The 17,444-nt window shown below is 40.4% G+C and overlaps 1 protein-coding gene across 1 annotated transcript in view; it reads left to right on the top strand.

The window, feature by feature from the left end:
- The window catches only part of LOC128300810 (uncharacterized), a 135,779-nt gene that overhangs the window by 90,406 nt on the left and 27,929 nt on the right, over positions 1 to 17,444 (top strand). The window contains exons 7-11 of the mRNA XM_053037008.1: positions 1,547 to 1,691; positions 6,613 to 6,802; positions 9,185 to 9,321; positions 10,942 to 11,019; positions 12,225 to 12,364. Of these exons, the coding sequence (XP_052892968.1) occupies positions 1,547 to 1,691; positions 6,613 to 6,802; positions 9,185 to 9,321; positions 10,942 to 11,019; positions 12,225 to 12,364 (690 nt within the window). The remainder of the gene's footprint in view (positions 1 to 1,546; positions 1,692 to 6,612; positions 6,803 to 9,184; positions 9,322 to 10,941; positions 11,020 to 12,224; positions 12,365 to 17,444) is intronic.

Consider the following 17,444-nt stretch of genomic DNA (forward strand, 5'->3'; position numbering starts at 1 on the left):
TGATAATAAGATATATTAAACTAATAGAATTACAACATGCTTTAACAAGGAAAAAAAGAGCTAATTTAGTTGCAGCTGTATGTGTTGATAAATAAAGGCATGGAAGTGTTATTAAAAATGTATAAATTATAGAAGTATTAAATAATAAGTGTTTATAAAGATATAATAAATTAACAGAAACAAAACATACTATTCTTTAACAAACAAAAAAAAACAGGAATTAATAGAAGCAATGCAAGATAGGTGTATAAAACACAAACTAACTGAGTTTCGTTAACTCCGTGTGGCCTACTTTAATTTAATTTATTGAAGACAGCACATAAAACTGGATTCTAGATTGTTCTTTATTTTGCTCTAAATGAACGTACGTTCTTATTTAATATAGGAGCTTATTTAGTTGAAGCTCTATTCCTCTGCAAGCACTAAATAAAGTAATTTATTACTGGACGAAAGCTTCTCACAAGATGAATGTATCCTTCTCACGTGCTATGGTACATGTTGCATCTACCACAATGACTCTCTTCTCCAAACCGTCTCGCAATGGTCCATTGTTCCGCGTTTCTCCTAACCCAACGCCGGAAAGGAACAGGAATGGAAAATTGCCACTGACCCACATCATCGCCAGCCGCTCGATGGAAACTTCTATTGATGTTAATTTTTGCCTTTCCGATAGTCTCTTCCGTTACCAAGCCACCACCACCACACAGCGAGCGAAGTAGATCGATGGCCATTACTCGAGCGCGAAAGTGGAACGAATTAGTTTTAATTGATGATAGATGAAGATGGTGAAGAAATATTATCGGCACGTTTTATTTATTTCCTGCAGGATGCGATCCTTGGCGCGATGGGTTATGGAGGCTTGGTGCTTCCGTAGGGCTTATTGAGCACTTTGATTGTGACTTTGATGGGTCTTTTCGCTTTCGATGGCAATCCCCCTTCAAGTGGTACCGATTCAATGGAGAACAATATTTTGAGTCGTCCCATTGTTCTCCACTCTTGTCATTGGAAGGGATAATTTTCGCATCGTTAAACTGAAGCTCGATGGTGGTGCGATGGAGCCAACTCGTGCAACTTCCCTCGACAGACGCTATGAGCGGCGAGCGGCTAGGATGCTGGCGGCCATTCATTTAAAAGCGGGAATTGGGAATCGCATGGGCAGACAGGGAAAAGTTTACCCGTCCCTCCACCAGCGACAAGATGGCGAAACTTTCCTATTTTAATCCGTTCACCGGTAAGCCGATTGGGTTGGACTTTACTTTCGTGGGTTGCTTCCAACATTTAAAATGAGGAATTTATCTTTCTAACGAACTACCGAGCAAATTGGGTTTACCGTTGAAGACAAATTACTTGCTCGGAAGAAATATATCGTGGCTCCAGGGTGTGCGGCATTTTTGAATGATTTCGTTTTCAATTAAATTGCGGTCGGGGGATGTCTAATTTGTTACCTTTTTAAGGCACAATTGCGCACGACTTATGGGATGGGATTTCACAATCTATTTTGTTTCGATTTCGTTTCACACAGTTTGTCCCTTTTCTTCATTCGCAGGTTCGATTGCGGCTCCGGCATGGGACGCGTTAAGTCAGAGGAAACAATCGTCCTGAACCAGTGGAACACGATCACCATCTACCGGCATCGTTGGGACGCGTGGCTCGTCCTGAATCAGGGCAATCGTGTGCAGGGTCGTTCGAAGGTAAGCACCAGTCCTGCATGCATTTAAAGTCAACCGAAATCTATCTTTCGACCTCTTGGGAAAATGGCTCGCGTAGCTTCACCATTTCTGGCGGAATCTACACCCAACGGTCCGCGTTCCGTTCCGGCACGATTGTGGTATTGTGGGGTGGAAGCACTGCGGCAGTATATCGTTGGCCGGGCGTATTGCATCACAAAGACCACAAATTTCATCAGGATTGTTTGTATATTTCCACAACAAAAGAATGTTGTGCATTGCACCGCAAATGCAATGCCAACTGGAAGCCCGGGTAGCACGCCGGAACCGCAAGACGCCAAGATGAGGGCGAACTTTCTTCCCGATTGGAACTTCTTCCGGTTTTGGGCAATCGGAGCGCAGCACAGTTTCGTTCCGGTGGAGGAAATTGCAGTGTTTGTGCTGTGAACGGAAGAATACAAATTGATTATTTTTGCAACTTTGCTGTGAGTCGGAAACTTACCAGCGGGCGGACGGATGCTGTCCGGTTCTTTCGACCCTACCGAGTCTTGCCTTACTTGTGGTTGATTTGTATGACGTCTGTTTGAGCTGTATGGATCGTTACTGCATTCATAAACAAATAAATAACATTCCTTGCTGGGACTGTTGGTGGTGGGATCCATTTTGTGGGAAAGTGTTCTTTTTTCGTGATTGTATCTAAATTTTCTTGATTTTTTATTTTAGGCTTACGGGTACTGTAAGTTTCTGGACTTTGATTATTATTTGTCGACATAAAACTTGTTAGTTGTATTTTGACAACTTTTAAGCAAACTTGTCTATGTTTAAAAAAAAACTGGCTTATTGAGGCCAAAGTGAACGAAAATTTAAACAAGAATTAAACAGTTTGGCTAGAATAATACATCGAAAAAATGTCTAACCTAGTGAATAAAACAATTATAAAAAGTGTTTAGATTTCACAGTTCCATAATATGTATCCATAATTTCCCATTAACGTTACTATTTTTTCTATATTTTAATCAGAATGCCTAACGATTGTTTAGTCCTGTATATGATCGCGATTATAACTTCTTGGTATCCACTACTACTCATTTATTAATACTTGAGTACTCAGTGTCAAATCTACCATATAACGACATATCATGTTTAGTATAATCTGGTTAGCCGAACTCTGCCGAAGAAGAAATAAACTTTAAAGAATTATTGAAGAATATTTGTGAGAAATCTCACTTAATGTTTTATCCGCGGACTGTATCTTTTGCAAAAATGTTTCTATAACCGAAACGCAAAAAATGTGTCTTACAATCTCCGTGTTATGTTTGCTACTATTTATTCGGTTGACTTCCTTTTCTTATTCTAAAATTCATTATTGATCTAGGCAGGATAATCTAGGGCAATTAGTCTATCGTCACGTGCGTGAAACCTTTCATGAAACCTTTCATGCAAAATAATTCCAACAATATTCATTAAAAATATGCAGTGAAATCAAGAATTACTTCAATATGATAATTCTTATAAAAATGTTTAAGTGCCTATTACAATATTTTAATTTAAATAAATGAAATATCCACGAAAATAACTCAAACCTTTGGCAAATATATTTCGAATAATTCACGGATAATTCGGATTTGTACAACGACATTTTTACGTATAATTTCTGCGTTCTTACAGCACATTTGAACGAAGGCTGCCATAAAGGTTTAGTTTCTATTCCTCTATGAATAACACGTTTAAAACTTGCAACATTCATGTATTGGTTTAATGGCTATTTCTCCCAACAGTTACAACCGCTCCGTTCATGACTAATAGATCGTTTCGATTGAATAATATTATTTTCCCACCAATAATCTAACCGTGCGCAATCGTGTAAAATAATATTTACGTTACCATCAATTGTGTGTAGATCAATGTTGCTCTGCATTCTCCACTTACGACGCGTTTCCGCTGTAGCTATTCCGATTTTTGACTCCTGTGGATGCCGGACTAACCGGACTTTCACCGTACTACACACACAGCCCAAGCTCACCGTCGGAATGTTGTAGGAATTAACGATTTTACAACGACGATGCTAGACCTTCCATTCCCGCCCTCAAACCTGCCTTTCATTCTGTGCCTTTCCGGTACGCTTCCGGAAGCAGGCGCAGATAGGTTTCCGGGGCAAAACCAGTTGCATAATCCCTGCCCACCATCTCCCTATCAACACACCGGTCCGGGGGAGCTTAATACCGTCAGTGCGGTATACAGGCCGGAAACAATGGGATTTTAATTATGTTTACTCTCTAGATTACAGCTGGGCGCTTCGGAAGACACGGACAATTCTCCACTGCAAAACACTTCCCTGGATGGAGCCTGTGGTTGAAAGGCTGAGCGTCGATGGGGGTTCTCGTCGATATGCTCCGCAGCTTGGTTGCGGTGGACGAAGGTCCGGTGCCCAATAGCGGTGGGCGCTATTGTGTAGCGATGACTATACAGTGTCGGTCGCCGTGTACGCCTCAATAAATTAGGATGGGGTTAAGTAATTCTCAAGATTGGACCATTTGTCATCGATTGAGTGCCGGAAGCCGATTGTGGAAGGTCGATCTGAGGGTGATCGAGGTGGTGCACTGGATCTTACTCGTTTTCATTAGATCCAAACGCACACGGGGGATCTTTCCGGCTTGCTTACGAACAACGGTCTTCCCCGATGACAATATCAAGCATCTTTAGCTTCAAGTTCGAAAATCCTTGGGATTCTGGAAGATATCCCATCAACTCATATCGAACATTTCCTCTCAGCGGCTTATCTTAAATTGATTTCATGAATCGATGCGTAAACAAACTGTTAGCCGACACGTTTCTGTTCGGAAAAGTACAATCCTTTTACAGTTATCGCAAACAGCAACATGTGAAGATTTCAATAAACAGTCTAGACACATTCGTCAACAGAAAAGAACTGGAATGAAGAATTCGCATGGAATTCGCACATGATGTGAATTAACAGTGCCAGTTACGAACAGTGTTCGTGATCAGTTCAATACTGATTTCGGAAATTGATTGTCTCCGTCGGTAACGCATGGAAACCTGGTGTCCAATGAACTTCCAAAACGCCCGATGTGCCGGTAATGGATTAACGATTTTAATGCACAATAAAATTACTGACCTGAATGTGCACTCAATTAAAAGTGGCGAGCGGTTCGAAAGGGCTTGCACACAGTACATCAATTATACATCGAGCCAAATTGTTGATCCGTGTACAGGCTGCCCAGGCTTACGATTTGTGTCCACTACTGCTAAAGTTCAAACGGTGGTGCGGATGGAAAATGTTCGAAGCAAAGTTCAGCGCACGAAGTTGATGTTTGCTTTTATTTCCCACCATAAATTGTCCGCATTGGTGCGATGACGATAATTTTGACCCTGACGACATGCGGGGACCGAACTCGACAATACCGGGCAAGATATTATCGGGCTGTGGCCAAAGAAGCTTGTCTGGTATACGTGGAAAGCTGGTGAGAAAATTGATGTTAAATGAAGTGAAAATTTTCAAGCGAGTTACGGTGTGATTATGTGGGTTGAAATCGAGATGTGTCCTTGCCTCCCACGTGAATGCCTCTCCTCTGCCAAACTGCTGAGTGCTTTGATTTCGGGTTCAACCGGGGGTGGACGCTTTTCGGCAGACCTGGGGCAAGCCTGGGGAGCCAGTAGCAATATGGCAGGGATTCAATTTGCAGCTAATGACTTAATATATCAACCCGACGGGCCAATAGGACCAAAGCAGCAGTGGATGGTTAACGATGTGCCTATACCCACTCACTGCACTTTGGAGCAGTGAAATCCTTCTGATTAACGACGTGCTTAAGCCAGTGGTCTTGGAACATATTAGCTTCGAAGGATCGAACGCGACTTGACCTGGAACAATGTACCCGTGCATACGGCCACGTCTTGTTGAAAGTGATTGTGGAGATTACGATAAGACGTTTGGCCACCAGTGTGCTTAATAATAAATGATTGACTGCACAGGTCATTGAATGTGTATATAGAATTAGAAGCTTTCGCTTCTATTGTGAATTCAATTACACTTTAGTTTCATGAAATGGAGGTGATTTTAACAGAATGAAACAGATAAATATTTCATTTTGTTATGTTAGAAAGAAATCAATGAAAACGAAAATAGTATTGATTTTAAATAGTGGGTAAAGGTGTTACATTAGTACATTAGTCTACTGTTGCAGGAGTAAATAAACTAATCGACTTAAACTAGTAATTTCAGTATTTATAATATCAAGTATTATAGCTTGACTTAAGCTTATTTTGTGTTTTTAATCCGAGTACAGTTTATTTGAATAATTTCCAACTTGTGTATGTATTTTGCTCCGCGTGTTATCCAGTAATCAACGCTTGCTTTTTTTCTCGCTTTTCTCACTGACTGATGTCATTCCACGGTGCCAAACGTCAGATGGTGGTGACGTCTCGATGGATACTTCAAAAAATTCGTTGTGCCCTTTAAGAAGGCATAACGAACAGCTTGTTCTAATTAAACAATATTCATATTTTTCACCGATACTAATCTTGAGCACTGCAACGTTTATTCACGATACAACATAAATATTATCTTTCAGTCGGATACTTTCCCCTGAAATTGAACTGCGCGTTCATGTCGCGTTCTACTTCTTCTGCTTTAGTCTCATCAAAACCACATCAGATTTTCCTAGGAAAAAAGCATGCGCCATTACCGAAAATTTCTACCCACACATTTACATCATCAGTTTGATAAACAGATCAAAAAGTGGGCGACGTACAACGACCTTCAAACAGCACACCATCGCTACATGCATTTCATTACCACGCTGCTGTCCCAGTATCAGTTCAATCAACCTCACCTTTACGTCTTGATCTTGGTGGTGGTACTGCTGCTGTTAAAAATTATTTCTCATTCTGTTTTTTTGTCTTCTATTTTACTTTTTCTCCACAGGGTCTATTTTCGCGCATTACCTTCCGTGAGCCGGTGTTCCTCGGTGGATACGGAAACATCACTGGCCTGGACCGGAAGCTTCCCGTCAGCACCGGTTTTACCGGATGTATACGAAAGTTTGTCGCTAATGATCACGATTACAACTTCCAGCAGGGCGCACTTGGCGACGTGTCTCATGGATTCGATATCCGTAAGTAAAAGTTAAGACAGCACAAAAAAAAAAAAAAGAAACGAAAAACAAAAAAACACTAAGCCACCGATGCGGCTGCGTTAGAATGTGTTTCTTTAGGCGTGAAAAACAAACCCCTAACAAATGCGTGTCTTGTGGATTTGAAAGCTTTTCTAACTTATGCATGGTATGGAGTTTCGTCCTCTCGCCGCCATGCTCACTTGGTCACATCGTCCTTGCCCATTGCATAAGTCAACATCGTGTCTATACTTTCTTGTTTGGTTGTTTGGTTACACTTGGCCCAGGGTGGGTAAATGTGTCTAAATGGAGATTCAAAATCACGCACCGAGCGATGCACAAATAATCCAGTTCGACAAACAAGTCACCAGAACGCACGGAGACAAACGAGCGAATGTGAAAATTGGAGACAAAAAAAGAACATCTCTAAAACAAAAACTGGAAAGCAAACTAAAAGCTGTCATCTATACCGAAGTGGAAACTTTGTATTGTAATGTTTTTTTCTTCTCAAATGACAGCAAAGATTCCCCATCCAACCTCATCGAACCCGACCATTGCAAATGTAGCATTGGTTTTGACTGCTTGGACAGAATTAGTTCACGCGTCGTGGTGAAAAGAAAAAAAGGGATATAAAGTTTAACAACACGACGCAAAACAAAAAAATCATAAGCTTTCAACCCAGTGAGTGGGATGAAAACTTTCCTCTAAATTAGTTTCACAACTTTCGTCGAGCGGCTAAAGTCGAAAGCAAGTCTGGGTATCATCGATCGCTGCTTTGGTTCAAGCAGTTAAAAATAAAAGACCCACGCTCGGTTCCATCTTCTTGGAAGCACGTTCCACGAATGTCTTGGGGCGCAAGTTTTCGACAGCATGATCGTTTTCCGAAAGGGTTGGGTCGTTGCCCCTGGTACGAATTTTGCGTACCATTGAATTGCGTACGCAAGGGAAAAAGAGATCCAATGATATTTGGTCCGAAAATGGTCGGTGTTGATTGAAAAGCTGTTAAAGAATTGTTCTATCACTTTTTAAAACAATAAATTATGGCAACTGTACCGTGTATCCTTAAGAACGATTATTTCGTATATTTTAGACTTTAATTGTAAAAAAAATACAGGCCGGTATAATAGAAGCTCCCTGTCAAATTAGTTTAGTTCCTTTATACAGCAACACTGACCAAGAGAGACATTTGCACCACCCCAAAGCATGCTTTCGCTCCGTAGCTGTAGCGTTCGGTAAACTTTTTCGGCCGGTAGTACTCCTTTCGCCCCGTTTCGCCCCACGTTTATCTCGCACGAGATGCACCGGAGTTCTTTTGCATTCGCAGCTAAACCTCGGCGGTGGAAAACTTAGGCGCAGCACCATTTTCCACCGCAAAGGAATCGCATCGCGTGTTGCAAAGTTTACTGCAATTTTTTTGTTCTGCCCATCTTAGTTTTAAACTTCATTCCATTAGCACACAACACCGACCGACCGGCCGACCGACGGATCGGTGCGGTGGGATGGAAGGGTAACGTTGTGCGGGTGACCGAGAGCACCGGAGATAACTGAATTAAGCGGAAGCTCCATTCTCCCAGAAGGGCTTTTACGACTGCAGGCGCGTTTCCTCTGCATGTGCCTTCGTTCGTTCTTCCGCTTGGCGCCAGTTTTCCGGCGATGATCGCACTGCGTTACAATTTAATTAAATGATAATTAATTTCTCTACCAACGAATTCCTTTGCCTCCACGGTGCCTTGAGCCGAAAAAAGGCTGTGAGAGTTTTTTTTTTGTTATTTAAGTCGATTCGTATTCTCCTTTTTGTACATAGTCATAATCATTTATATTTATCCCTTGCTACAGTAAAAATGTTTCTCCAGTGTGCTTTGCACGGTAACGGTATGCTATAAAATCGCGAAGGATGGGTTAATTGTATGTCAAAAATAACGCTCGCCTGCATGTTTCATAGCGCTGTAGCAGAATGGCTCACATTCGATATTTCATCCTTTCCTCTTCGTGTTTTGCTTTCTCTTATTTCCATATCAATTTACCTACCCTTCGGGTTCGTGCCTCGATGTGTTTGCTGTGACGACCGTGATGATGGTGATGGTGCCGGATCAAACAATAAATAATCGAAAAATGAAACACAAATCGTGGAACAAACCAAACAACAACACAACACAAACACTGGTTCACGCGACTCAAACCCGTAACCGTACACGTGTATCGCTCAAACGAACGGGAAAACTGAATAATGGGAAATGAAAAATATGGAAACATCATGATGATAATGCTGGTGCTGCTGCTGTTGCTGCTGCCACTACCAATGGACTGGCTGGCTGTATGGAACCACCCACCCATCGGTTGGCGGTGACCGCGACTGCGAAACGGGCTGGATCGCAAATCGTGCAGAGGAATGCATAACCGATCGGTGCAGTCGCTATCCGTGCCAGCACGGCGGTAAATGTCTGCCGTCGGATGACGGTGCCATCTGTCTCTGTCCGCTGGGATTTGGCGGTGATTTATGCGAGATGCGACTGGATTTACAGGTACGTGATTAATAGAGAACTAGCGTGTAACGGGGAGAAGCTGCTGGTAGAGCACCCTCTCGCCAATAGGTAGTTAAGTGCCAGCAAATGGTTGTTACTTTTTTCGCATTCGTTTCTGGCGCTGGTTTCGTTTGCTTTTTTGCAATAAAAGGTACAGAAAAATAAATTCGTGAAGGACACGAAAATAATTTCATATTGTAAGGACGCAGCAAAACATGATCTGCAGAGGGTGGCCAGTTTGTGGCCAATGAGTTTAGAGTTTTAGAAACAAAAATTAAATATTCAACAGTTTGTTTGGCTCTTATTATTTCAAAAGTGTAGCTGTTTTTATGGTTTTTTAATTTTTCTTTTAGAAAAGAATCTTTTTTTCTTTTTCTTTATCTCTAATCTTTAAATTCTTTATTTTTTGTGTTACAAATAGTGTAATGTATCATATGAGAAAAATCTTTTATATAAAGCTTTGATAAAGGAACATTCAATCTTCAACTTCGTACGTTATGTTCATGCAATTTCCCTTCGGAACTGTTAATTTTCTCTCTTTTGCTCGCTGTTTCACGCACCCGTCTTCGTTCCTTTTATTTGTTGTTGACCTCTTCCTGTTAGCTGATAGCAGTTAGTTAGGATTAATCTAATTATGTAGCTTAAAGCAGTCAATTGCAACGAATATGATATGAAAATATGAAATAATAATATTAAGTTTATGCTGAATGTCAAAATTTTAATTAATCTCCATAGATCCATGAACCCTCAAAGAACCCTCAAAGAAGATGAATCTTCGAATATTTTAAAATGTTCCTAAATTTATTTATTCCTCCAAAGATCCATAAATCTACAAAAATTCGTAAATCGCTAAGAAATCATGATATCACACTTATTCAATTTAACCTGTTGCATTTTGATCAAATAACTCAATAACTGTTCACACTGCGTCGACCAATTGTAAAGAGCTTTTTCTAGTAGTAACTCTTCTAGTTTATAACTCAAAGTATGACTTGGTAGTCAGGTGATAGAAGAACTTGTTTTTTCATTGACAAGAATGTACTTAAAACCAAGCCATGTTCACGATTTTAAAGGAGTCGGCGTTGTTTATTAACTATATACTGGAATAGTTGTTGATTTCAAAAAAGTCGCTTTAACTGTGATACGCAATGGATTGCTAAGAGATCATCAATATTTTATTTTATTTTACTTTCCAGGATGTAGGATTTATGATTCATTGAGCATTGATACATCTGTTAGCAGTCACGAAACTTCTGAATAGAAATTTAGAAATATACGTTCTATTTTAAGTTGCATTCAGATTCATGATTCAGAATCAGATTCCGAACACTACCTATGAATAATAAATATAAACCGATCACCTTTTAACTAGCCCTAAACCATTGAAAATGCAACCATTAATTAAAAAGAGATCCCTGTAATAAGTGACTGTAATAATTGCTAATGGTAATTGAAATTTATTTATTTATGTATTTATGTATTTACTTATTTATTAAACAAATTTGTCCGCCATACATTGGCTTAACAAATAACAAGTAATTAACGATTCCAATTCCATACCATCAACATATCAAATTTATACATCTTTTAATTTTTACTATTGATTCACGCTTCCCATAGGTGCCTTCATTCAACGGATCGTCCTATCTGCGATACGCCCCACTTGGTGACAGCTGTATCATATGGTTCGAGCTTAAGGTATGTTTTGTGCTAAATGGTGCATAATTGCTTTAAATGCTTGAAAAAGTAATTAAAACATAAACGTCAATAGATCGTTTCATAACGCAACATAGTCAAATTAATCAGCTAATGCCACCATACCAACACCTACTCAAAGAATAACTGGAAACTAACATATTTAACGTAGACTCTCTCTCTACACACACACTAATCAGGTCATTTGCATCCGTTTAATTAATAGCACTGCCTACCTTTTTTCGGTGCTACTCTTCCGAAAGAGGTATTTAAACAATAATAAATCAGAGGTGTTTACCCATTTGAGGTCTAATTAATCCTCGCACAAAAAGTGGTTCAACCCACTCACGCACGCAGCGCACTTCGAAAGCTCTTGGGAAACGTGCTATGGTTGCGAACATAATTTCCAATGCACCCGGGCATGTAAATTGACAAATTATTCTCATTCACCAGCACCGGATTAGTGTGCAACGCTAATGACAAGTTATTCGCTCCTGGGTAAACCAATCGGTTGGCAGATGTTTGTGGCAGTTTGTGTGCGCTGATTAACTTATCGAGCGCTAAACGCTACGGAAGATAATGTTTCTGTTGCTGTTGCATTGTACTGCAAGCTCTTCTTGAGCTTTAACACATTTACGCAGCACTATTCAACTGCTCTAATCCATCTCTTTTGTGTCTCTTTTTCCCTCCGTATCTGCCTATTGCGTCACCGTCCACAATGGCGACACGCGACGAATAAACACCGGACACAACTACCTACCACCTACTGTGCTGCTGCTGCTGCTGATTGTTTCGCTAATGAATCGCAACTCCAAATAAACATCGCGTCCCATTATTATCCCGGTACAACATTCGATTCAATCGCTTTCCCGCATCGGCCCGGGGTGTTCATCGACGTGCCACCACCGACATAATCATTCGACATCGGGCATCATTATCGCCAACACGATGGTTCACCCGAACCCATTCACCTGGTGCGGCCCACCATCTACTTGCCATTTTGCCAAATTTCTAACCTGCCCTAACCTCCCGGCCAACCAACCGCGTGCACATGCGGTACCGGGCGCCTCCATCATCGCACCCGGCCGAAATGGCAATCAATTTTGCTGCCCGAACAAACCAACCGGAAAATGCATTTGAAATCGATCCCATATCCTGCCCTGTCCCACGTAATGCCCCTTACCCCCCTCAACCCTTCGCTCCGACAGATCATCATCAAGCCGCTGCTGGAGGATGGCCTGCTGCTGTACAGTGGGCACCACGAGTATGGTGATTACATTTCGCTCTGCCTCAACATGGGCTACGTCGAGTTCACGTACGATCTGGGCAGCGGGCCAGCAACCGTCAGGTGAGTGTCAGACACCGATCCCTACCATTATCGCAAAACCCTGGCCAAGCGGGGAATTCGGGTGGAGAACGACTTTTAAATTGCAATCAAATCTCTTTTCGGCCAAACCGTTGAACCGGTGGGCTGGTGAGGCTTTTTGGGCTAGTTTCCAGCTTAATTCACATCTGAAGCGACGCTGATGGTGATGGGCTACGAATGATGGATGGGTGAATCGATTCATACCGACATGATGAACTCGTTCGCTTCGTTTTACTGCGGGTGCTTTCGAGTTTGAATATTTTTCACTGCTGTTTGCTGTCCTTCCTAATCAAATCAGTTGATATGCTTGGAAAAAAAATAATTTTGAGATTTCTATGATGAATCAAAACGACATAAAGCAGATATTTCAACGCTCTTTCCAGCAGCAATTTATTTTCTAGTAGTACTTTCTTTATTGTCCTATAAACATTGAAGTGTTTAATGGATTTACAAATAAATACCAATATTAACCCATTACATGCCAAGGGTACAAAATTGTTACAAATAGCATAAGACTATGCCCTTAATGCATGTATGCATTAAAAAGAGTCCAATGGGATATATTTTCATTTAGATATCTTCAGAAGTCGAAAAACACAATCCATTCAATTTTTGCCTTGTTTAGCTCAGTTTTGTGTTTTTAATCCGAGTACAGTTTATTTGAGTAATTTCCAACTTGTGTGTGTATTTTGCTCCGCGTGTTATCCAGAAATCAACGCTTGCTTTTCTTTTCTCGCTTTTCTCACTGACTGATGTCATTCCACGGTTCCAAACGTCAGACGGTGGTGACGTGTGGATACTTCAAAAAATTCGTTATACCCTTTAAGAAAGCATAACGAACATTCCTATTTTGTTTTTATCTTCAACTGATATGAAAAATGCCCTGTTATGTCTGTTTTTTCGGTTGTTTTTTTTTATCATGTTTTTATATTTTATCAAAGGATATCGAATCTGAAAAATGCTATATAATGTTTTTGTATTCCCTTTTTCAACACGAAGTTACCCGATCCCGGAACCTAAAAACCAACCCACAAACTGTTATGGTCATGCTTGAAATAGTATATGGTATCATTTAAAACAAACTGGATACTTTAGTTTGCTAATGGATGTAATTGGTTATTTTTTTTGTTTCTATGCCTCAGATTCTCACCTGTTCCAAAGGTTTTTATTTGGTTGTTTGATATAAATTAAATTGTTTCAAGAATACGCTATTAGTAGCTTAGAAACAACGACCATGAAGGGAAACTGAAAAATGCCATCAATTCATTATGTAAAATTTCAAAGCCGATTCGTTCTTTGTAATATAGAATGAACGAGAAATCATTTCCCATACCGCTCATTCCATCCATCGAAAGGGTCGTCCTAAAAACGGTCGATTCAATTGATGAAACGCTTCCATTCTTAGGCCATTTTTCTTACTTCCTTCGTCGAAAAAGCGTACGAAGGCAGGAAATAATTTGAAAACTTTACTAAATGAATGATAATATCGATGTTTATTTAAGTTTAATGAGTTCGCACCGTCACCCCGGATGGGCGCTATTCGTCGGGGCCTAGAAGAATGGGTAGCGCTTATCATGGGACGATGAAATGATGAACGAACCGTTTGGGCAACCTACTTCTTTTTCTTTTTCTTTCTACGTTCCACGAAAAACGGTTGGTTGTCGTTAAAATGCGGAAAGCCATGCGGAACTGTGCAAATGAAGCGAGCGTGTTTTGCTATCCTTCGAGCAAAAAAAAGAAACGAGTGGGTATATTTCAGTTAACGAGGACGCCGGAGACCATCATTTTTCCCATCAAATGAGGTTTGCTTCCTTCTTAACCGGTTGACATAAAAAAAGGCTGGTAAGATGGTGGAAAATTTATCTAATTTACGTGCTGGCTTTTCCCTTGGTGGAGAAGGGGTGTGAAAACCGTCACGAGTGTTCTTCGTAGACGAGTTTGATGTTTCATACTTTTCCGTACGCTAGTGCGCTTCTACGAAAACTGACCAACGAACGGACACCAATGGTCAATGGTTTGATGCGATGATCATTGGTTAAAAAGATCCATTGCGGTATGTAGGAAAAAAGAAAGTTTGTTCTATTTTGTGATGCTGGAAAAAGTGCAACGGTGGACAGGAATAAAAGAGTACATCTTATGCAGTGCCAACTGATGGACGAGAATTTAAATATGCAAATTGCATTCATTGATGGTACACGGTTGCTGTAAGTAGAAATTGCTGCACTTGTTAGAGTTTTCTTTATGTACTTTTTTGTCAAAAATATTTTTTTAACGTTCAATTAGAAATACTCATTTCAACAACTATAAGTTCAATATAATATATATATTACATCTCACTTCACATTAGAACGGTCCGACCGTATAGAATTATTATTTTACCACATAGACGAATAGGCAGTCCGTACGGAGCATTAATCCAGATGGGGTTTTGTTACAGTCCTACCGAGTGGAATCGGCTCTGCTATACCCATGTAGAAATATGGTAGAGACCCCACTAGTGGTACTGAATTCTGATTTCTGATCTCCAATGGGCGAACAATTTTGGAAGGATGAGAATTTGAAGTGTTGCGAGGCTTTGAGTCGTCTAAGTGGCCCTTTGCATCCAATCTATGTTAACTACTGATGATTCCTAAAGGTGCCCCTTGCCTGCCGTCACATCATTCAGGTTCCTTGGATAATATTGATGCTGGAATCCCGTAACTACCTCGGCTCCTACAAATAAAGGCTATGTAAATACCCCCTTTCAACGAGCAAAATTAAACCTAACGAGCTTTAGGAGAGCTGTTTTTTTTATTTTCTTTTCTGTATCAAATCCTAACATTAAATAAATTTTAGTCTGACATGAAATGTTCGAAGCTGCACAGTTAACTCATTTGTGATGCTTAATGTTTAGGATAGAGAGTTGATACAAATAATAACGTAGAGCTTAAAATGAAGAGTCTAAAAGATCCATCCACCGTAGAACTTATGGAGCTACTGGTACCTAATAAAAATCCTGATGTTAAGGAAAAGAACAAATTTTAAACATCCACAATCTTCTGAAGATATTATGAAGGTGTTAAAATATGGGATATATTGTAATATATCTTAGCAAACATCATCTTTACCTTGCAGTCGTTTTACGAATCAACGACGTCTATGACACAAAGGCTATTTCTTATTTACGGTTAATTGTTAATTGAATATTGAATATCTGTCAAATAAATCAAGAATAAATGTGGATATTATATTATCAAATCATTATTAAATTAATAAATCTTAAAGCATGTAATACGCACTTTGAATGAGCATCAAAGAGATCAGAACAGGATTTACACATTTTACATTTAAATGTATGGAATAAAAACCTACAGCATAACAATTTTTTTGTATTACGATTAAAAAACTGGAACGGATTAAACTGGTTGTATATAGTTGATTATTAATGTAAATGTTTATGCTTTTCGTCGTACCATCAGTGTGTCTATGTGTACAATGGTGACGAGATATACCCACGCTATATTGATCCTTACCTAGACAAGTTCGATAGATTGTTAACTGCTTCTGGACAAAAAAATAAATATAATGATAATTATCGTATCGTATCGTATCGTATCGTATCGTTATCGTGATAATTATCGTATTGATTTTTTTATTTTATTGCCAACTATAAACAGGCATTTTAAGAAGAACCCACAAAACCAGGTTAGCCTTTTGCCTTGAAAAGCAGCATCAGGACCGTCAGGATCGATACAAATAAAAAAAAAACAAAGTACTCACCCCTCATCCGAAACGAACCAACGCGGTCTGAGACGGTGCCGTTTTGGGATCGGTTTACTAAACCGCTTTCGCGCGGACTCACCACAACGGTCCGATAATCCTTCGCGACGCGTTGATTGATGTTAATGCGCGAATTTAATCTACTTTTCGCGAACAGTCATTAGCAAGTGAGCGTCCGTCCGTCCGTCCGTCCGACTGCGACGACCAAACCTGACCTGATCGGGTGGATGGATGGAATTTAATTAAAATTTCAATTCCGATTCACCAGCACCGGAACAGCAGTTGTGTGCAGCGTGTGTAAGGGACGCGGTACAGTACGTACTTGATGGCGCTCACTTAATCGTCTCGATCTGCCTGGAAAATGCTGCTCGAGTTTGGTTAGGTGTGCGAACAAACAAGTCCATTTCCCGTGGGTCTCATGAAAGCGGGTTGATGCTGATGCCGGTTGTGGTACGGCACGCCTTGCGAAATGTGTTCATGCTGAGCGGGGGGGTTTCCTCTTGTTTAACCACCGCAATCCTTTAATCACGATCTCTTGTGACAAATTAAGCAAGAAAAAGTGGGAAGTTTGTACAACTCATGTTGCTCGTTTTAGTTGTGTTTGTTTACTTACCAAAATATTGTTTCATCTATAAAGCAGCTCACTTCCAACGGTTTTTTATTCGCTTCAATTTAATTATACCTTCTTTATTAATTTTATTACCTCTATTCTTTTGCAAAAACGCTTCCGAACGACATCTTATAAACAACTGGCTCGCAAGCAAGCATATCCCCAATTAGTTAGCATGCTCAGCTCTTCTCATCACCATCACCGCAGCGACGATTGTTTGTCCCAAAACAAAGCAAAACAATTCACTTTTACAAAGCGCGAAAGCGAATAACTCACTAAACGGTACTGCACTCGACAACTTTAATGGTTCATTCAGCTTCCGAGAAGCTATAAACCCGCACGCTCGCAACACCCCAAAAGTGCAGACGAAGAAGATTACGAACAATCGTGTACCGAGTGTACTGATAAAACTTTGCTTATCTTCACCCCTTTCGCTGCTGGGTGCAACGTGGCTACCCTCGAGGCCGAACCATCAGAACGTGTTCGTGGAGTATAATTTATTCCCATGCAGCTACCCGTAGCCGGCAAAGCCGTTAGTTCCGAAAAGCCATTAAACTATTATTTCCTCGAGTGTTTTCGACGGAAGCCAACGGAAAGTTGCACACGCAAAAGGTTTTTCGCATATGGAGATGCGCTCGCCCTGTTCTCCAAAGTCCTCTTTTTCGGGGTAGGTTGGTGCATCTTCAGCAGTTA

The sequence above is a fragment of the Anopheles moucheti genome, chromosome 3 (genome assembly GCF_943734755.1).
Source record: "Anopheles moucheti chromosome 3, idAnoMoucSN_F20_07, whole genome shotgun sequence".
Lineage (NCBI taxonomy): Eukaryota > Metazoa > Arthropoda > Insecta > Diptera > Culicidae > Anopheles > Anopheles moucheti.